General features: G+C 51.2%; 1 protein-coding gene across 15 annotated transcripts in view; it reads right to left on the bottom strand.

Moving 5' to 3' along the window:
- Positions 1-22,655, bottom strand: part of RASGEF1C (RasGEF domain family member 1C) — a 64,473-nt gene that overhangs the window by 30,410 nt on the left and 11,408 nt on the right. For 2 of the 15 annotated variants that reach the window (XM_072947075.1, XM_072947080.1), the window contains exons 1-8: positions 22,360-22,516; positions 22,054-22,273; positions 16,491-16,565; positions 15,426-15,520; positions 3,391-3,466; positions 2,012-2,194; positions 1,728-1,850; positions 631-768 (exon numbers count right to left, since the gene is read on the bottom strand). In XM_072947075.1, coding sequence (XP_072803176.1) covers positions 631-768; positions 1,728-1,850; positions 2,012-2,194; positions 3,391-3,466; positions 15,426-15,520; positions 16,491-16,565; positions 22,054-22,074 — 711 coding nt within the window. In that variant the 5' untranslated portion in view covers positions 22,075-22,273; positions 22,360-22,516. The other 13 variants (XM_072947079.1, XM_072947076.1, XM_072947078.1 and 10 more) reach the window with 13 other exon arrangements.

Raw genomic sequence — 22,655 nt, 5'->3', positions numbered from 1 at the left:
CAGTTAGGCTTGGACTTTACGGCCTCCTGTCGCCCAGCCTGCCTCCGCAGTTTTCCCTGTGGCTCCGGCTGGCCCTGCCATGATCAGACCCACTTTGGGGCCCGTCGCTAGCTCTCAGCTTGCCACATTCAGTCTCCTCCCAGTGACATGCACTCCCTGCCAGGGTTTCCACCCTAATCCTGGGAGGTAGGGATTTTGGTTTCCTTTCACCTTTAAGTGCCTTCCCCAGAGTAACGGAGACGGGAGAGCAGGGCAGGACGTGGGGCGCAGAGGCACCTGATGCCGGACACTGGTTGCATCCCAAGCCACTGGGGAAGCAGGCTCTGCCTGGCCGGCCTTGTGGGTCACTGACAATTCCTGACCATGTGATCACAAGAGTCCACAAATGGTCTTTCATTGCCTGCCCTCTGAAGCCACTGATGGGAGCAGGACAGGAGAGAGATCCAGAGACCAGGCCTGGAACGGGAGGCCTGGCTTCCCTGCCAGCCCTGCAGTGCCTGACTCCCTGATGCGGCAGAAAGGGGCTGCTTTCAGAGGGGCTGCGGCAGGGAGCAGGGGGCCCAGGGCAGGCCCAGGAGCGGGCTCAGGCCCTGGGTGTGAGGGAGGAGACACGGTGCCATGCGCGCCCACCTCGTCACAGGGGGCGATGCGGCCCACCACGTCCTTCAGGTGGCCGATGGTTGACTCCTCCTGGAAGTCCCGCGGGAACGTCTCTGTCCACTCGGCCAACAGCTGGAGCAGTTTGGGGCCAAACTTCCGGACCCGGGCCTGCAAGGCAAGCCGAGCGTAGTCTGAGTTTGGTGAGGGTTTCTTAGCAAGTGGGGTGGGGGTCACAGAAACAGCCAAGTTCCCAGCTGACCCCGCCCCAGGGCTCGGGGAGAGCGCCTGATCAGTGCTGGCCAATCAGGGCAGGGGACACTTCCATCTTGCACTGTGATTGGCTCACAGATGGGCATGTGACCAAAGCTAAGCCAATGAGATCAGGTCTTTTATTCGTCGGGATCCTCTTTTCACAGGATTGGGAAGGGCAGACTCTGAGCCTGGATCAGCAGAGGCCACCTGTCACTGTGCAGAGAACCCGCCTGAGCCAGAGTGAGGCTGGCCCACAGCAGGACTACGGAGCAGGTGGTCTTAGGGGGAAAGGCCACTTTTTAACGATGTTTGAGCCCCGGGAGCCAGCGGTAGCTTGAGACTTTGAAGTTACATGAGCCAGTGAAGTCCCTTTGCCTTAGGCCAGTTGAAGTTGGGTTTCTATCATGGGACAGTGGAGCCTTACTGACACGTGTATAAATTGGTGGCTGCTGCCCGTGGGATCTGGCCAGGGACAGAGGAAAGGAGATGGGGAACTGAGGGAAGGCTGGGGTGTCCGTCAACCCACAGAAGATGGAAGGGTGGAACACAGCGTGCTGGGGACAGGGAGCCCAGCAAATGCTGCAGGGCTATCCCAGGCCACAGATGGTACGGGTCCTAGTCATGGGGCTCTGGGGCACCGGGTCTGGGCTCAGTGTGAGCTCAAGGGCCCCCCTGGGGCATTGGAAAACCGAACTGGGGTTAGAGGTTCTGACTGTCCTTTCTGGCTCCGGGCCTCTGACAAGTCAGAACCCCCTGTGGGCTCCGTGTCAGGAGGACGGGGGCAATCACTGCCTCTCCAGGAGGCTGGTGCACAAGGGCACGGCAGGGGAGAGTGCGTACACTCAGAGGCCCCCCTGCTGTGCCCTGCCTCTCACCTTGTCCAGCACCGGCTTGTCCAGCTGCTGCTGCTCGATGCACAGGTGGCAGACCCGGGCCAGGAGCTCCCGGGGCTCAATGAAGAGGCGGGAGCTCAGCAGGAAGGTGAAGATGTAGGCTTTCTAGGGGGACACGGGAGAAAGGCAGCACGTGCTCACAAAGGCATGGGAGGATGTGCCTCCCAGGCTATTCCACCCGCAGCCCTGGCCCTGCTGTCTCTCCCACACCTGGTGGGGGACAGCCCGTTCTGCGGCCCCTCCTCCCCACCGGGTGGGTCACCCACCTCGGGGTAGTAGTCAGCCGTGGGCACGAGTTGCTGGATTAAGGTGTCCAGGGAGGCTGAGGATGGTGCTCCATCCAGGAGGGGCTGCCTGGCCTGCTCGCCATCCGTGGGCTCAGTAGGGGGTGGGCTGAGGCTGCCCGGGGTGACCATGTCGGAAGTGCTCAGTGTCTGGGGCATGCCTGCCTGCAATGGCAAGGGAGAGTTGGACCTGCTGGTCCCCAGGGATCCTGGCTGGGTGGGGCCTGCCTCCCACAGGCACTTTTGTGCCCACCTGAGCCCAGCAATCACTTCCTGGGAGGGACCCCTACCCCACAGCCACTGCACCCCCTAGGAACCATCTCTCCTCTACTCTTAGTCCAAACCTTTTAGGGACTGGCTCTTTCCAGTACCTACTCCTACCCCCAATGAAGGTTATTTTTGACCAGGCCTGGACAGTCAGTGTATTCCGCCTGCCACTGACCACAAGAATGAATCAGGAGTGGACCTGATCCAGACTGGACGGCTCAGATGCAGTCCTAGAACGCTGTGGCACTTGGAAGCTCTTTCCCCTGGGGACCCTGAGCGGGTGGACTGGCACCGTTGGGACCATCTTGTCCCCACAAAGGGTCAGGAAGTTGAGAACATTCCCGAGGTCAGTGTGTGAGGCCCTGGATCCTGCTGTACCTGAAGCTGTTCTGTGGACTCCTCCATCACATGAGCCTGTTTAAGTTGAGTTTCTCTCTAGTGCAGCCAAATGGCTGTCCTCCGTAGCCTGGCATTCCAGGCTCTTTGTGTGTAGGACCTGCTGACCTGTCCAGCTATGCCCTCCTGCAGGAAGGCTCTCCCACCATCTTCAATTCTCCATCCCTCTGGGCACAGCTGATACTCCTCCTCCTAGGCGGAACCTTCCCTGCTTCCCTGCTTTCCTGCTTTCCTGCAGCAGCTCCTCCAAGGCTGGGCCTGACTCCTGGTGGGCACCAGCAGATCCTCCTCGTCAGCACTGTTGAGTGCTTGGGGGCTGCTGACGCGTGGGGCAGCGAAAACCCTCCTGCGCCATTACACGGCGACTGCTCCACCCAGACCTCCTGCAGGTGGCGCCAGAGCACGCATGTCTTCCCACCCTGCACTGAGTCAAGGGCCTGGCCTGCAGCAGGTGCCCGTCCACAAGTGTGCAGAGGAATGTGCTTCCTCTCAGGCTCTTTCACAGATCCCTACAGGCCAGTGCTCCTGAATGAAGCCTTTGGGGGCACTCAGGGCAAGAGTCCTGGCCAAACCTGTGACTGTTTCAACCATGCCCCCCATGACATTCAAGTCAGCCTGTAGTCTTAACCGTGGGGTCCTGCGGGCTCACCACAGGGGCCTTCCAGGGATCAGTGTCCCCATCACCCTGCTCATCTCACCGCTGCTGCCCTCATGACAGCTCCTGGTCCTGGCCTGTTTCTGACTGATCCAGCCCCCCTGGGTGACCTGGTGGCCCTGGAAGTAGGGACAGAGGACTTGAAGAGTCAGAGCTGATATGGGGGATCAGAGGGAGCCCCACAGAGGGTTGTCTCAAGGGTGTGTGGGGGTGGGGGTGGGGACTGGGTTATAGTGTCGGGAAGGTGTGGGAACCAATGTGGACAGCAGCCTGGACAGTTCCAGCCGTGGGAAAGCCACAGCTTTATTTTCACCTTCCCAGCAAAGGTTTAAGTGTTCAATTTTCAGCTGATGAAACTGTAAAATTTCACAAAATCGCCTCTTGTCCATCCTGGTAGGAAGGCTCCTGGGCATGCGGGCAGGCGGGGGGCAGCCTGTGCTCATTGGGGAACGGTGGTCAGCTCTGGGGTGGGCGCCGCCTCTGCCCCACACCCAGGGCCCGGCACCTGAACCTAATTCCACAAGACAGAACACTCGAGGCCAGCAAGTTCTGCTCTCTCCTTCCAGACACCTGCCATCTTCTCCCTGCAGCCTGACCCAGATCCTGGTTGTTTTCTCAAATATGAGCCAGAATCAGAGGTGGATGTGATTCTGGAAACCTCTCTGCTGGGCAGGGTGGTCTGTCAGATGGTGTGGGTGGGGCTGCAGGTGTCCTTTCTGGGGAAGCCAGGATGTCACAGCTTCAAGAGATGAGCTGGAAAGCTTCCAGAGCATCTCAGGCCTGGCCTGATACTGGGGGCTGAGTGTGGGGTGCTGGACACACGGTGGGGGTGGGGGTGGGGGTGGGGGTGGGGTTCGGACCCAGCTTGATTCTGGAGCAGCAAGTCACTGAGGCCAGGGGTTGAGTGGAGTTGGGGGCCAGGATCGCTGGGACTCACAGGGAAGCCCAGAGAGCAGATGGGCGGCCCGTGTTGCCCTCCCTCCTCCAACCCCCCATCACGTTGCCAGCTGGGCCCTGGCCTGGGCCTCAGTGCATGGGCTGTCCTCCTGCTGCAGCCTCTTGTGTCCTCTGGCTGAGGGTCACGTATGCCTGCGTGGGCCGGCTGCTGGCACCCTCTCGGCACAGCAGATGGCCAGGACCTCTTGGAGGCTGTCCCACTGGGGCTCTGCAGGGTGTGCCCGGGGAAGGGGAGAGGAGGGCGATGGCTCCCTGAAGTTAGATGTTTCCTTGAGATAGGGTGGGTGCAGGCAGAACCGCGGTAGTGTCCCCGCCATTCCTCCCGCCCCTCCTGGCAGGTGCGCTGGCGGATACCCTCCTCCCTCCAGCAGGGGCTCCAGTCGACCTGTGGCAGTGGGGGTGGGGGTGGGGTGGGGGTACCCTGCTTCCCCACACACTGTCTCCCATAGTAACTGATTTTGTTGGTTTCTTACCTACTTTTCCAGAGCTTCTTGATGCAAGTACAAGAAAATATGAACACATATATTCCCCTTTTCTGTCCTATTACACAAAAAATTAGCACATTGCACCCACTCTCCTGCGCTCTTTTCACTAACAGCACATTTTGGACATCTTCCCATGGCAGGACAGAGCACCCTCATGCTTTTTATTTTTTAACCGTCCCACAGTATTCCATTGTTTGGATGTCCAGGGGTAAATTTTTAAAAGCCAGCGAGGAAGCAATGCAAATGTCCATCAGCGGATGAATGGACATCAAAATGTGGTGTCTCCGTACACTGGAATATTAAAAACCTGTCATTCCGTGTAGCCACCTTTATTCATTACTTTAGCTAGATCTTCTGGATAGCTTGCTGCAGCTTCTTCAGTTAGCACTGGCTGCTTCACCTTGCACTTTTGTTATGGACTCGGCTTCTTTCCTTAAATCCATGGACCAACCTTTGCTAGATTCAAACTTTTCTTCTGCAGCTTCGTCACCTCTCCCAGCCTTCACAGAACTGTAGAGTTAGGGCCTTGCTCGGGGTTGGCTTAAGGGAATGTTGTGGCTAGTTTGAGTTTCCATCCAAACTATTAAAACTCTCTCCGTATCAGCAATAAGGATGTTTCACTTTGGCATCATTCGTGTGCTCGCTGGAGCAGCGCTTTTCATTTCCTTCAAGAACTTTCCTTTGCATTCACACCGTGATTATCTGTTTCGTACCAGAGGCCTAGGGTTTGGCCTGTCTTAGTTTTTGACGTGCCTTCTGCACCAAGCTCAATCATTTCTAGCTTTTGATTTAAAGTGAGAGACGTGTGACTCGTCTTTCACTCGAATACTTCGAGGCCACTGTAAGGTTATAACTTGCCTAATTTCAACATTGTTACGTCTTGGGGAACAGGGAGGGCGCAGGAGAGGAAGAGAGACAGGGGAACGGCCTGTTGGTGGGGCAGTGGGAATACATACATTTATTGATTAAGTCTTTATGGGCCTGGTTCATGGTGCCTCAAAAGAAGAGCACCATAGCAATGATAATAATAATGACAAAGCTTGTGAGAATTAACAAAATGTAACACAGAGACATGAAGTGAGCACGTGCTGTTGGAAAAGTGACTTGACGCAGGGTTGCCACAAACTTTCAGTTTGTAAAAAATGCAATAAAACAAGGTATGCCTGCATGTAGTGAACTTTCACACTCTGTGTAGAACCATTATTTTTCACTTCAAGTGAAATACAGAAAACACAGTCACCGTTAGGTGGCTTTACCCTCTCATTTATATCGTAGCCACCTCGTGCGTTATGTCTATATACACTGAAGACATCACCTGACAATATTATCATCTTTGTTTTCAACCATCAAACATATTTTAAAAATTCAAAGGGAGAGCAGTCTATTATATTTACACAGGTATTTATCCTTTGTCACCCTTCCTTCATTCTTGATGTTATGAGTGTCCTTCTGGTGTCATTTCCCTTCTACCAGGAGCACTTCCTTTAGCAAGGCAAAAGAGCAGGTTATTGGCAATGAATTCTTAGTTTCCCTTCACATGAGTGTTTCTTGTAACAACTCCATTCCTGAAGGATCTTTTCAATAAATACAGAATTGTGGGCTGACAGTTCTTTTCCTTCAGCACTTTAAAAATATTGTTCCAATGGAATACTACTCAGCCATAAAAATGATAAAAATAATGCCATTTACAGCAACAAGGATGGCCCTGGAGAGTGACATTCTAAGTGAAGTAAGCCAGAAAGAGAAAGAAAAATACCATATGAGATCATATGTGGAATTAAAAAAAAGACAAATGAATTTACATATAAAACAGAAACAGACCCACAGACAGAAAACAGACTTGCCAGAGGGGGTGGGGGTGGGAAGGGATAAACTGGGAGTGCGAGATTTGCAGATACTGACTGGTATATATAAACTAGATAAACAGGTTTATACTGTATAGCACAGGAAAACACATTCAATATCTTGTAGTAGCTCATGGTGAGAAAGAGTATGAAAATGAATATATGTATGTTCACGTATGACTGAAGCATTGTGCTGCACACCAGAAACTGACACAACATGGCAAACTGACTATTCCTCAATAAAAAAAAAATTGCTGTTCCAATCACTTCTGACCTCTATGGTTTCTAACGAGAAATTCAGTCATTTGACTCATTCTTCCCCTGTAAGTACAGCATCATTTCTCTCGGCTGATTAGAGATCTTTTTCCTTTGTGTTTAATTTTCAATGGTTTGATTATGATGTGTCTGGGTACAAATTTATTTGTGCTTTATTCTGTTCTGGGGTTCTTGAACACGTGGATTTGTGTCTTTGACTAAATTTCAGCCATGATTTCTTCAAATGTTTTTTCTGCATTGCACTCTTCCTCCTGCCTTTCTGGGACTCTGTTGACACAAACGCTAGACCTTTTGCGGCTGTTCCTCAGGTGCCTGCAGCTCTTTCAGTTTCCCTCTGTTGTTCAGGCTGGGTAATTGCTCTGTTGTACGTGTATCATCCTAGAACCCGAATACTGGTGCTTAAAATTAGTAGATGTTTTAGTCTTTCTTAAAATTAATAAATGTTCATTTTCATTATGTTAATTTTTGATGGTCACTTTCTATTTATGGCAAGTGATACTGGTGATTTAGGCAGGATTGTACAATTTCATAACAGAATATTTCCACTTTCCACCAAGAAATGAATCGACTTTATTGAAAATAGTGAGCAAGACTACACCAGGCGGATCTGCTTCTTTGCTGTGCCCCAAACATGCCATCCACACTCGCGCCTCTGCTAAGTTTTCAACTGTTTCCTCCATGTTAGGAGACCCCTCTTCTGTTCCTCTTGAAGGCCCAGCTGCAGTGGCCCCTCCTGGAAGAAGCCTTCAAAAATGCAGTAGACGGGGGCTGGGGCCAACACATCTGGAGGCGCCACTAGCGGAACTGAGCAAAGAAAGGGTCCTCTGGACGGCGGGGGTTATAGAGACAGACCTGGGAAGCGCTGGTCGCTGGGAAAGGGGGCGTGAGTGGCAGATGGGCGTGAGCTGAGTGGGTGCCGGCTCCTCCCTGAGCCTCAGTTTCCCCCCATGCACAATGGGGATGCTAAACCCGCATAGGCATGGAGAGGCTGTGAGTGACGGTGCCCAGCACAGCGCCGGGACTCGGTCAGAACCCTCACCGGCTACATCCTATGATGACATATCTGGGCCTTCCTCTAAAGTCCTTCTCATGGCCCATGAGGGGGTCCCGCCCACTGGGCTCCAAGCCCACCTCTCCGACATCGTCCCTGATTCTCCCCTTGCACACACTGCTCTCTGCTTGCTGTTCCCTCACTAGGAACACCCTCCTCCAGGCTGCCACCAGGCTGCCCCCCTCTCATCGCCCATCAGAGCCTTCCCTGACCACGGGTCCACGTGGCACTCGCTGCCCGGTCACTCTCCACCCTGGGCCTCGTTTCGTGTTCTGGTGGCATGAAGTTATCATGTGTCTCTGATTTATTAGTGTGTCTCTTGTTCTCCCCGGGGCCGTGAGCCCCTCAGGGGCACGGCTTTGTCCGTCCTGCTCATGGCTGCACCCCAGCCTGGCGGACACTCGCTGCGTGAGTGAGTGAATGAATAAGTGAACGAGTAACAGTCACTAGGAGGTGACGCCGCAGCACCAAAGAGGGACAGGGAGAGCGCTCAGTGGCGCCTGGCAGCGGCCGAGGCTGGCGGGGGGGCCCACGCTGCTCCTCCGGGCTGGCCAGCCAGGCGACAGCTGCCGGGGAGAAGTGTGGCCCGTTCTGTGAGGGGGAAACAAGCGTCTTATTTACCACAGAGAATGAATGTCAGACTCTGTGTGAACAACACATGTGCCACTGAGATGTGTGAAGTGAGGACCCAGGAATGAAAGCGCTAACTGTTCCTCAGCTGAGATTCTTGTCACTCCCCCAGCCCCCTGCTGAGAGGCACAGCCCTGCCTGCCCTGCCCAGGCCCAGCCACTTTGTCCCCCTCAGGGCCACCACCCCTGATCAGGCTCACCACCCTCCTGTGACCGATCAGAGTCAGCTGTCCCCAGGTTCCTCTCCTGTTGAAACTTCTGACGGCTGCTGTGGCTCCAGCCCTCAGCTGAGCCTTTCTCTGTGCTGCTCCCAAAGGAGCTGCCCTGGCAGCCAGGTCGTGTCTCTCCTGCTCCCTCGTCCTCAGCGCCAAGTCCCAGGTGTGGGAGCTGCCCCAAGGCTGGGCCCCCTGCTCTCGGCCCCCGCCTCACCTCATGATGTGTGTGTCATGGGTGGGGTCAGGATGACCCCTCTGTGGCCCCCACCCAGCGAGAGCCTGGAGGGAAGGGGCTCTCATAAGCAATGCAGAACCCTCCAGAGAGCTGGGGACAGCCGGGTCAGAGGGCCACTGGTTCCAGGTGCAGGGACCACACTGTGAGGCATGGGCCATGGCCTCCCATCTTAAGCACCCTGGGGCCGGGCCCCAGCCCAGGAGTGGGATCCCCACCCCTTTAACCTCCTCGGGGAGGGGGCACCCAGTGGGCAATAGGGGAGGACAACCATTCTCAGCTCAGATTTAGTGGCTTCTGAGCTGCAGGGGCCTGGGATTTCCAGCTTCCACGGCTGAGCCCTGGAGGCAGGCCTCAGGTGGATTTGGAAGAAGGTGTGAGCCACCTGCGGGGTCACAGAGCCCGGGGCCTGCTCACCCAGAGGGGACAGGGCAGGGGGTGCCTCATGTTCAAACGCTGCAGACTGGAAGGAGGGGCAGTCAACCAGGACCATGGTCCCTGCGCCGCCCCCTCGTCCCCCATCCACGAGGACCACGGGCCCCGCCACGCCCCGGAGTCGAGCACCCAGCACCCCAACAAGCCCAGAGCCTGCCTCTGTGCTGAGGGGTTTGTTTCCAGTCGTTCAGTCGCCAGCAGCACTGGGAGCGTCTGGTCCACCGAGCTCGGCACCCACTGCCCTGTCTCCCCGCTGCGGGTCAGCCTGGCCACCCGCACACCTGCAGGAACGCAGCCCCCGTCTCCCTGTAATTTGAGGCAAAAATAGCCAATCCCATCTCCAAGTGTCTGCATGAGTCACCCACACCTCCTGACAAACACCTCTCAGGCGCTTTCAAGGACGGGAAACAGCTGGCAAAAATAAACGCTTTGTTTTTTCCTCTCTGCGGCTTCTGGGATTCGTTTCAGAGTGATCAGACTGTGAGGCGTGGGGATGTGCTCCGTGGGGTGGGGCAGGGCAGGGAGGGGGGGCTTCTCCACGCCTGGCAGTGGGACAGCCCCCCTCCCCTGTGTGAGCCTCAGTTTCCACACCTATAAAGTGGGCTCATAATAGCCACCCTCCCCTCCCCTAAGGTGCATCCACTGGGGTCAGGAGCAGAGTCCGTGCTCCATCGGTGTGGTTCTGCCCACTCGGTGATGAGAGGCACCCAAGCTCCTGTCATGCCCAGATGGCCGGGTGGTCACCCCGGCCTCCTCCCCAGCCTCTTTCAGACAGGAGCTGCCCCCTGGCCTGGGCTGCCCAGCCCTCCACTGCCCCTTGTGTCACCCGGGCCCCTCTCTGAGCCCAGACCTCAGGGCCTGGCCAAGGGCACCTAATGTTGTCCAGATCAGGGCCCAGGAACCACAGGGTGGCTAAGGAGGTGGCGCCCGGAGATGCAGGGATCCCTAGCAGTCAGGACAGAGTCCGTGGGGTGTGTGTGCAACTCCCAGATGCTGCTGCCCCCAACTCCTCCCACCAAGGCCAGCCAGGGCCTCCCTGCTCCAGCCTGAAAGAGCTGGACCCACCTTCTGCCTTCCCCAGAATCCCTGCCAGGCCTCAGCCCGGAGCTGGGGCTGCAGCCCACCCGGCTGTCCTCCCCACGTGTGCAGCCTCCCGCCCTGAGCCCTCCCCTGCCCACCACCCTCCCATTCCTGCTCCACGCCCTCGCGCTTGCCATACCCTCCTCCTCCTGGATGACAGAGGCTGAAATTCAGCCCACTGTCCTGTCCTCCAGGGAGCCTGCCTCAGATCCCCCTGGCCGGCCAGAGCACCCTTTCTGGGCTCCCATGCCTTTTGCACAGTCTTCGGGGCACGTGTGTCCCCAGGCAGGGCCTGAGCTCCGTCTGGCTTGCTCACCTACTTGCTCATAGCCAGGGAGGGTCTGGTTCACCTCTCTGTCCCCAGCACTGGTCCTGGGGGCACCTGCCCAATGGTCTCTCCAGGTGAGTCACCTGAGGTTGACAAGCAGCAGCCCAGGTGTCCTGCCCTGTTAAATGGGGAATCTGCTGACTGGATTTACACAAGAGCTTTCACAAGAACCAGCATTTCTGCCTTTCCTCAAGAGCTCAGAATTGCTGGTTCCCACCTGCTACCTGTCCCTCCATCCGGGGATGCCACCACCACACTGTCCCCATCACCTGCCCACCCTTGCTCTGCCTGGGTCTGATGACATCTTCTGTGGCCGCCTGGTGTTAGGGCACCTCAGGGGACCCTGGGCAGGGGTCCTGGCATCCTTGGACACACTGGAGGCCAGACCGTCACACTGACCACAGCTGTGGAGGCCACATGCATGGACATCACTCCCTGGGGCCATTTCCTTCTAGCTAGAGATGTCTGTCAAGGGTCTGGAAAATCTTAATGGACAGAGAAATAATTTCACTTCTCCCCTGAATTTGGAAATCTGGGGGAAGGAGTGAAAACACGTGGGGTGGTCCCAGAGAGCCGGGCAGCTGGGTGACCAGATGGGGCTGCAGCCTCCCCACCCCGCCCCCACGGACAGCAGGAACTGGAGAAGCCGTGCGGCCCAAGTAGGGCCTGGGTGACACCCAGCAGGGCCACTTAGCTGAAAATAACTCTGAGAAGCAAGAAGCTGCTTTTAAATACTTCTCATTCTTGCTATAAGAGGAGGCTCTCACAGCTGAACTTTAACAAATTCGTCATCGTCTTTTCTGGGAAGGACGAGGGAAGATGAAGTCATCAGTGTTGTAATAAAACAAAGAAACACACTGTTTTTCTCTGGCTTCGCTCAGGAACACGGAGCAGACGGAGAAAAGGCCCTTGTCGGAGGGGCCGGGAGGTGCATGCGTGCGTGCATCTGGGTCCCGCAGCCGATGGCTCCACTCGCGACCCTGGGGCTCGTCCCTGGCCTGGGCCGCAGCCTCCGCGCGGGGGGCCCTCGCCCCTGGCCAGCACCGTGCGGCGTGTGCACAGACATGACGGGGAATCTGCTTCCTTCCAGACTTGCTGAAGAGCAGCTTGGTTGTCATCTGCACTTCACAGGAGGGGCAACTGAGGCTCAGAGAGGGCTTGACCTGTGCTGGGTCACCCAGCTGGATCGTGGGGGGACAGGGTGGCCCCCAACTCTTCCAAGGACTCAGACGGACGTTTGGGCTTTACTGACTTTGAAGTGGGTCCGGGTAGCCCACACCTGGGGCTGATCTGACTTGGGAGGGTCTCCATGCAGACCCCAGGCAGCTCACGTGGGGAAAGGCCCAGGCTGGAGGCCGGGCTCCACAGAGCGCAGGTGCCAGAGGCTGCCCTGGGGCACAGGGTCGACCCTGGGAGCCGGGGCAGAGCAGGGCCTCCCCAGCCACCATCCTGAAAGACGGTCACGGAGGCGATGGTGTTAGAACCCTGTGTAAGAGGCCACTTGGCCACTTCTGCAGAAGCCAGTGAGCTACTCAGGCTGAGACCTCCCACCACTGGAAGGAGGGCCATCCTGGTCAGATGCGGGCACTGGACACCGGTCCCTGCCCTCAGCACCCAGAGGAGGCTAGTAGTCACCAGAGTCGCTCCTGGAAAATGCAGGTGTCTGCATCCCGCCTCAGCTCATGGACAGCCCAGGTGGTTCCGATGCTCAGCCAACCAGATCCTTCACCCAGAGGAGTCTCAGATTTGGGGACTCACAGATTGCCATCCACCTGGGGCCCTTAGGCAAGTCTTGTCCCTTGCAGACCTTCCTACTAAAATGGACATGGTGCAACGCCTCACTTGCAGGCAGGAGGGTATGCCATCACGCACCAGACTCACAGCCCAAACGTGGTTCACACACACGAATATTAAGAAAGCACAACAATGCCCTGGCAGAAAGGGGGGAAAAGGGGACAGCCAGTTTTCCCTCCAACAGATGCATCAGACTGTCTGGCAGTAGCAGCAGTGATGGGGGAGGCAGTAGGAGGGAGCAGAGTGACAGCAGGGGCCCCAGGTCACCGCCCTGCCCCCGCGTGGACTCCTCACTCAACCCCTGCCCTGTCCATGCCGCTGTTCTCAGCCTCCTCATTTCAATGAGGCGACCGTGGTTGAGTGACTCGCCCCTGCAGTGCAGGGAGCTGGGGGAGCCACGCCATGACCTGTGGTGTGACCCAGCGCCCAGCTCGCCCACCTCCTCCACTCTGGGCCTGGGCCACACAGGTCAGCGCGTGGACTCCCCAAGGGGGGCTGGAGGAGTGAGGATACCCACTGGGAGAAGTCTTCACAGGGCTGGGGACACCTATATAGGCCAGGGGCTGGCAGGGTGACATGGTTGGGGCTCTGTCGGGCACACCTGCCCCAGGCAGCCCCTTGAGTCCCCTAAGAGCCTGTCTCTGGCTCAGGACCTTCAGGACACAAAACCCTTCCTTTCAGCGTTCACTGAACAACACGCTCTAAGGTCACGTCCATGATGTTTCCAGGCCCGATCACTCTCTGCACAGCTAGTCACTTAATTACGTTCTTCATATGAATTCACATTTTAAAATTAATCATCCTTACCAATAATATCTATGAACTCATGGGTCTCATGTGCTGGCCACGTGCTTTCTAAAATGCCTTGAAATAAACATGTCAACACATAACAGTGACTGAACGGCGAGCAAGCTCTGTTGAATTCAGCCCTCAGCCCAGCCTGAAGACACAGTGTTGCTGGCCCCTGAGGACAAAGGCTGTCAGGTGAGGTAAACTAGGGCCTCCAGCCCTGGGGTCCCTTAAGTGAACCAACCTGCCTCTTCAACATGCCTGAGACCTGCAGGGACCTCTGTCTCTGAGCCCTGGCTGGTCACATCCTCCAGCAGCAGGGGGCCCACGAGGTGGAGGCCACAGAGGGCACCCCCTACCCTCGGCACCCCCTCCCTGCGGGCTCCAGTCCACGGAGGGCCGAGGGGCACCGAATGGTTGGCCACGCTGACTGCCTGCTTAATCGTGCAAAGACCTGGCTTGAGCAGCTGTCAATCCTGTCATCAGGACAATGACATCCAGGCTCTGTACGGGCTGTCAGGCCAGCCCAGGCGCCACCTATCACCCTCCGGGCCCTGCCGGGATGCGTGGGGAGGAATCACGGCTTGTGCCGACGGGCCCTGCTGCTCAGGGGCCTGGCTTTCTGGGACTAATACTTGTCCTCAATAGAGATCCAGCCACACAGACACTCTGAGCATCGCTGCTCCAGCAATGGCAGCTGGTAGGGCCCCCGGCCTGCGTCTCCTCCAGCCCTAGACCGTCAGCCTGGCCTCCTGGAGGAGGGGGCTACAGACAAGAGGGGCTTCCAGGGATGGCGACTTTGCCAGCATGTGGGGGACCAGCATGTGGGGCGAGACCCTCAGAGGGAGAAGGAGTGGCTGGGTGAGGGGCAGTGAGCTTGGCCTAAGGGCCACAGAGTGACTGCAGCTACTTCCAGAAATACCCACTCGTGGGGGAGGATGTCTCTGGGGTCATCTGCGCATCAGACCCCAGGCTCAGCGGCCTGACCCTCTCCGCCTCTAGGCCTGCCTCCCACCCGGTGGGTCTGGGGCCTCAGTAGCCTATTTCAAGCTGAGCTCAGTGAGTGCAGGTGCTCTGCCCATCCAGCAGTGTCTCCAAGGAAGCAGGCTGTTAACCGGCTCCAGTTTGAGCCTCCTCTCAGTTCCAGCAGCCCCCGAACAGGCCCTCAGAGGAGCGCCTGCACGGTCCGCCCGGCCAGGCTGCAGCGGCACGTGGACCGGGGAGCCGGGCGCGGTGAGAGAGAGGGAGGCCCGGGCTGGCCTCCCGGGCCCACACCCAGACCTGGCCCTGCTGCGGCTGCCCCAGCTCGCGGGCCTCCGCGGCTCTGCCTGCCCAGCGTCTGTCCCTCCTTCTGCCAACAGCACCCATTCCATACGCCATCTCTCGCCTGCGGTGTGAGGGCACATGGCCCGAGAGGCCACCTGGGGCAGGAACTGCCTTGGCCTAGGTTACTTTGGGGATGGACATGCAGTTCTGGCCCGGCCCCTCAGTGCACTCCATCCCCAGGCTTCGGGATGCATTCACGGGTAGGCATGTCCCCTGGGGGGTGTGCACCAGACAATTCTTGGGACACTTCTTGGGCCTGGCTGCTGCCTTCAGACACTAAGACTTGCAAGGTTGCCTCTTCTAAAACCAGCACTCCCACCGCTGCTCTTTGAGATCCAAGACCCAAACAGTCAGAAGACAAACTGCCACTCGGCGGCTCAGACTGGCATGCACGCCAAAGAGCTAAGCCCCCACCCCAGGCTGGCCACCAGGAGGCAGCCTAGAACCCGGCTTCTGCCCAAGGGCCGGCCAAGTCCACTCCTACACGCAGGGCCCCTGGGGAGGGGGGTCAGCTTCCCTTCCAGCCTTAGCTATTGTTGCTGGTTTGTGTTTTAACTCTGTAGTGAGGTGTGGCATACACCCGGAAATCACACATTTCAAGTGTGCAGCTGGTAAGTCCTCCCAAAGTGAACACACCTGTACGACTGGCACCCAGGTGTAGAAACAGCACATTTCCAGCTCCGCCAAAGTCCAGCCTGGGCTCCTTTCCACTCACTGACCTTCAGTTCCAACTGGAAAGAAAAATGAAGAGGGAGCACCACGTAGGAAACCATCACTGGTAAGACAATGCCTGGGACGTGCAGCTTCCAGAGGGGTCTGCGCACTGAACGCAGGAGAGAGAAGGCGAGGAGGGGCCCCAGTGCCCTGCCCGTGCGCCGTGGCGGGCGGTACGCCCGGCGTGGGGCTGCCCTGCCCACCCCCCCATCACGGGGGTTGGGAGGCCTGCTCAGCCTCAGCCCCACCCCGGATCTACACAAAAGAAGCAAGAACACGGTAACTACATGGGTAAACAGAAAGACTTTCTTTCTTTCCATTTAAATAGCAATAGTAATTGTTTAAAGCAAAAATAGTGTGGTGTGGGGTGTATAAATCTGTGGAAATAAAATGCATGACAGCGGCACTGTGATGGCTTGAATAGTTTCCTACCAAAAAGATATGAACTTCCAACCCCTAGTGTCTCCAAATATAACATTATTTGGAAATAGGGTCACTGGCAGATCAAATTAGCTAAGATGAGGTCATTGTAGAACAGAATGGGCCCCTAATCTAATATGACTGGTGTCCTTATACGAAGACGGCCATTTTGAAGACACAGACACACTGGGAGGACATCATGTGACAATGAAGGTTAAGATCGGAACCAAAGACTGTCAAAGATTTCTGACAAATGACCAGAAACTAGCAGGAGGCAAGGAAGGATTCTCCTATTGGTTTCTGAGAAAGCGTGGCCCTATTGATACCTTGATTTTGGACTTCTACCCTACGAGTGAATAAATTTCTGTTTTTAAGCCAACCCAGCCCGTGGTCCTTTGTTACACAGCCCTCAGAAACAAATACAAGCACAAAGGCTGAGAAAGGAGAGCGGAAGCACCCTGCTGTGAGGCCCTACATGCGCAGCAGCATAGCATCACTTGAAGGTAGACTGTGCTAAGTTAAAGATGTGGGGGGGAAGAATTCTAAGATTGCCCCCCAAGTTCTTACCTCCTGGTGTACATGCTTGTACAATCCCCTCTCCTGGAGTGTGAGTGAGACCCACGAATATGATGAGTGGCACTCCTGTGATTAGGTTATGTTATATGGCAAAGGGGAAGGGAGTTTTACAAATTTAATTAAGGACCTTAATCAGTTGGCTTTGAGCTAAGCAAGATTATCCTGGGAGAGCCTGACCTAATCAGGCGAGCTCTTTAAAAGAAGGTCTAGAGGTCAGACACTCACATCAGAAGCTCTCCTGATGTCCCTGAAAAAGTAAGCCGCTGTGAGTTCTACAGCTGCAAGGAAATGAATTCTGCCCCCATCTACATGAGCCTGGAAGGGGAGCCTAAGCCTCAGATGAGATGCCAACCCCAGACTTGTGAGACTCAGGAGAGAATCCAGCTAAGCTGTCCCTAACACCTGACCCATGGAGACTCTAAAATAAGTGCAGATTATTTTATGCTACCAAGATTGTTTTAATATTTTAGGCAGCAACAACAAAAATACTACAGTGTATATTATGACACCTAAATCAAGCCCTAAAATATAACACGGGGATAAAGCTAATAAATCAACAAAGGGGATAAAATAGGATCATTAAAAATATACAATTAACCTGACAGAAGTCAAAAAAGAAGGCAAAAGGATCAAAGAACATATAAAACAAATAAAAAATAAAGAGCAAGACAGTAGATTTAAATCCAACAATATCAATAACCACCTTAAGTATAAGTGGTCTAAACAATCCAATAAAAAGGCAGAGATTTTCAAACTGGATAAGAAAGTTAGAACCACACAGAACCTTCTCTTTAAATATAAAGACACAAACAGAGGAATAGTAAAAAGATGAGAAAAGGAAAGAAAGTTGGCATGTCTACATTATTCTCAGACAGAGTAGATAAAGAGGGCCACTTCATAGTGACAAAGGGGTCAATTTATCAAGAGGACAAAACCATCCTAACATGTCCTCGTCTAATAACAGAGTATCAAAATACAGGAAGCAAGAACAGATAGAACTGTGAGAAGAAGCAAACCCACAACTGTAGCTGAGATTGTAATACCTCCTACTCAGTAATGGGCAGAAAAAGGAGACAGAAAATCAGGAACCCTTAAACATCACCAAGTAACTTAAACTGACTGATGTTGATAAAACCCTTCACACAATAACAGCAGAATACACATTCATTTCAAACGTACATTCAACAAGATAGACCATATTCTAGGCCATAAAACAAATCATAGTAAATTTAAAAGGACTCAAGTCACAGAAAGTATGTTCTTTGACCACAAAGGAATTAAATTAGATATAATTAACAAAGATATCTGGAACCCCCTCAAATACTTGGGAACTAAACAATACACTTCTAAATAACTCATGGATGAAACAAATTATAAAGGAAATAAAAACATATTATGATCAGAATAAAAAACACAGCACATCAAATTAAAAAATACAACATATCAAAATACGTGGGATGCAGCTAAAGTAACACTTAGAGGAAACTTTATAGCAGTAAATGCCTATATTAGAAAAAAGTAGACCTCAAACCATATACTCATGTTGATGACCTCAGCTTCTAATTTAAGAAACTAGAATAAAAAGAGAAAATGAAACCCAAAGTAAGCAGAAGAAATGATCAGATACAGAGCATAAATCAACAAGGTACACAGCAGAAAGATGATAGAGAAACACAATGAAACAAAAAAGTGTTCTCTGAGAAGATAAAAAAAAATTCAATAAACTTCTAGTCACACTAGTCAGGAAAAAAGAGACATAGAACTAACCAGTGTCACCAACGAGAGGGGTGACATTAATGCAAGTTCTAAAGGTATCAAAAGGATAATGGACAACTTTACACCAACCAACTGACAATTTAGATAACATGGGAAAGTTTCTCAAAAGATACAAAATGAAAAATCACAAAACAATAGGCAACATGAATAGCCCAATATCTAGCAAAGAAAATGAAGCCAAAGCCCTTCCCATCAGGAATAAGAAAAGGATGTCTTGCTTTCACCACTGCTACTCAATATTGTATTGGAAATTCTAACGAGAGCAATGAGACAAGAAAAAGAAATAAAAGCCAGAGGCACTAAATTAAAAGGAAATGGGGGGAAGGTACAGCTCAGTGGTAGAGTGTGCGCCTAGCATGCACGGGGTCCTGGGTTCAACCCCCAGTGCCTTCACTTAAAAAAAAAAAAGGAAATAGCAGAACTATCTTTATTCAGAAATGACATGATCCCACTGCGCAAAGTCCCAAACAACCCCAAAAAACTACTAGAGCTAATGAACAAATTCAGTAACGTTGCAAAAATACAAGTTTAAGACACAAAAATCAGTTGTGTTTCTATATAGCAGCAATTAGCAATCTGAAAAGTAAATTAAGAAAACAATACTTATTATAGCATCCAAAAGAGGAAAATACCTGAGAATAAATTTAATCAAGAAGGTGAAAGACTTGTATATTGAAAACTATAAAATAATGTTGAAAATGAAAGAAAACCTAAATAAAAAGAAAGATGTACTGTTGTAAAAGCAGCCATACTGCTCAAAGTGATTTATAGAGTCGGTGTAATCCCTACCAAGATTCCAATGACCACTTTTTTGCAGAGATCCAAAACCCATCCTAAAATTCATCAGATATTGTGAGAACAGAGTTGGAGTACTCAAAATTCCTGTTTTTAAGACTTACTATAAAGCTACAGTAATCAAAACAGTGCAGTACAGTACACAGATCAATGAAATAGCATCAAGAGTCAGAAATAAGCCCATACATCGACGGCTAGCTGAGTTTTGAAAAGAGTGCCGAAATCATTCAATGGGGAAAAAGTCTCTTCAATAAATGGTGCTGGGACGAGTGGATATCCATATGCAGAAGAATGAAGTTGGACCATACCTCTCAAGATATACAAAAATTAACTCAAATTGGATTAGAGACCTATATATGAGTTAAAATTATAAAACTCGTAGAAGAAAATATAGAGGGAAAGCTCCATGACATTGGATTAGGCAATAGATTTGTAGATATGACATCAAAAGTGTAAGTAACAAGGAAAAACGGATAAATTGGAGTTCACCAAAATTAAAAACTTGTGTGCACCAAAGGGCATTATAGAGACTATGAAAAAGACAAATTAAAGAATGGTAGAAAAGATTTGCAAACCATATATCTGATATGGGTCTAGTATCCTTGAATATGTAAAGAACTCCTACAATCCAACAACAAAAAGACAAACAACACAATTAAAAAAAAAAACCAACAGGCAAAAGGCTTGAATAGACATTTCCCCAAGGACAGTATACAAACGGCCAACAAGCACATGAAAAAATGCTAAACATCATTAGTCATTAGGGAAATACAAATCAAAACCACGATGAGATACCACTTCACATCCACGAGGATGTCCATAATCAACAAAATGGAAAGTAGTAAGTGTTGGCGAGGATGTGAAGAAGCTGGAACCCTTCTTCACTGCTAGTGGGGATGTAAAATAGTCAGCTGCTATGGAAAACAGTTTGGTGCTTTCTCAAGAAGTTAACCAAATACTTGTACATGAATGATCACAGAAGAACTATTCACAATAGCCAAAAAGGTGGAAACCATCTAAAAATCCATCAACAGATGAATGGATAAACAATTGTGGTATGTACATACAATGGAATATTAGTCAGCCACAAAAAGTAATGAAGGACTGATACATGCCACAATGTGGATGAACCCCAAAAATGTTAAGTGAAAGAAGCAAGACACAAAAGGTCACATACTGTATGATTCCATTTCTATGAAATATCCAGAATAGGTACACCCATAGAGCTGGACACAGATTAGTGTTGCCAGGGGCTGAGGGGAGGGCAGAATGGGGAGCAGCTGCTTAATGGGTATGGGCGTTTATTTTGCAGTGATAAAAGTGTTTGGAAACTACACAGAGACTGTGGTTACACGACCTTTGTAATTTACCATATTAACAGACTGAAAAAGAAAAACCATATAATCAACTCAAGGATGCCAAAAAGCATTTGACAAAATCCAAAATCAATTCCTGATAAAAAAACTCCCAGCCATCCAGGAATAGGAAGGAAGTTCCCCAACTTGATAAAGGGCATTTATGAGAAACCTACAGCTCATATCATACCTAATGGTGGAAAATTGAATGCGTTCCCCCTAAGATCAGGAGAAGGCAAGGAGGTCCACTCTCATTACTTCTATTCAACATTGTACTGGAGGTTTCACTGGTGTAATGAGGTAAGATAAAGAAATGAAAGGCAACCAGATTGAAAAGGAAGAAATAAGACTGTCTTTATTTGCAAATGATGTGATCACCTATGCTGAAATTCCTTTGGAATCTGTAATAAGAGCACTGTAACCGATACATGAGTTTGGCAAGGATGCTGTATACAAGATTGACATACAAATATCAATTGTATTTCTATTTACAAGCAACAAGATATTAGAAATTAAAATTTTTAAATATGACTTACAATAGATTAAGAAAAACCACTGAAGGCTAAATTTGAGAAAAGATGTGCAGAAGATCATGAGAGAGTGGGGTGCTGAAATCAAGACAGACCAAGCGATCAAAGAAATACAATAGAGAGTCCAGAAATAGAGCCACAGTTTATGGTCAATTGATTTTTTAAGAAAATGCAAATGCAATTCAGTTGATAAAGATGGTCATTTCAACAAATAGTGTAGAAACAATTGGTTATCTGATGCAAAAAAAATTGATATTGATCCATTCTTCCCACCATAGACAAAAATTAACTCAAAATGGATCACAGATTAAGACCTATACCTATAAAGTTTCTAGAGGAAAACATGGAAGAAAAATCTTGTAACCTTGGGTTAGATAAAAATTCCTTAAACACCAAAACATAAATGAAAAGAAAAAACTGATAAAGGAGACTTCACCAAAATTAAAAATTTCTGCTCTTCAAAAGATACTATGAAAAGAATAAATGGCAGCCACATAAGGAAGGGAAAATTTATAAGTCATTTACTGATAAAGAACTTGTAACCAGGATATATGTATGGAGATCTCAAAAGGCAATAAGAAAACAAGCCTGATTTTCGATGTGCAAAATATTTGAACAGATATTTCCTCAAAGACGATACACAGATGGCAAACAGGCATAAGAAAAGATGTCCAAGTAACCAGCCATTAGGGAGATGAAAACTGAAACCACAATGAGATCCTATTAAAACAGCTAAAATAAAACAGACTGACAATACCAAACGTAGCGAGGAAGCAGATCAACTGGAACTTCCATACATTGCTAAGAGGTTCAACCACAATGGAAAAGAATGTGGCGTTTCTTAAAAAGTTAAACAGAAACTTCCCATATCACCTAGCCATCCCATTCCTGTGTATTTATCCAAGAAAAATGAAAGGATATAGTCACACAAAGGTGTGCTTGTAAATTTTCACAGGAGCTTGCTTTATAAAAGTCCCAAATCATAAACAGCCTAAATGTCCATCAGCAGGTGTAACAGATACATGTATTTGATTTTTATTGCTGCATAACAAATACCATAAACTTAGAATACAATTACCCAAAACTTAAATATATTACCTCCTGGTTTCTTTGGGTCATGATTTTGGTTGGGCCCTCTGCTCAGAGATTCACCAGGCTGAAATCAGGGTGTCAGTAGGGGCTGCCATCTCATCTGGGCCTCAGATTCCTCTTCCAACCTCACTGCTTGTTGGTAGAATTCAGTTCCTTGCAGTTGCAGGACTGAGGCCCTCAGCTCTAAGAGGCCACCCACCTTCTGTGCAGCATGGTTGTCTGCATCCTTATGGGCAAGAGGAGAGTCACTCTCAGGCTTTAAATTTGTCTGACTTCAGGAAGGATCCAGTCCTTCCTTCAGGGTCCACTCACCTGATTAGGCCAGGCCCACCCAGAATAATCTCCCTTTTCATTAACTCAGTATCAACTGACCAGGGACCTTAATTACACCCGCAAAATTCCTTCTGCCATATAATGTAACCTAATAACCTCAAATCTCATCACGTTCAGAGGTCCCTTCTACACTCAATGGGAAGGGATGATCCAGCATATGTAACAAAAGAGTGGGAATCCTAGGGCCCATCTTAGAATGCTGCTGACCACATAAACAAACTGTGGCACATCCAACCAATGGGAACCCTGTGCATCAATGAAAGGGGAGAAACTGT

The sequence above is a fragment of the Vicugna pacos genome, chromosome 22 (genome assembly GCF_048564905.1).
Source record: "Vicugna pacos chromosome 22, VicPac4, whole genome shotgun sequence".
Classification (NCBI taxonomy): domain Eukaryota; kingdom Metazoa; phylum Chordata; class Mammalia; order Artiodactyla; family Camelidae; genus Vicugna; species Vicugna pacos.
This window is presented reverse-complemented; position numbering and strand designations above follow the sequence as displayed.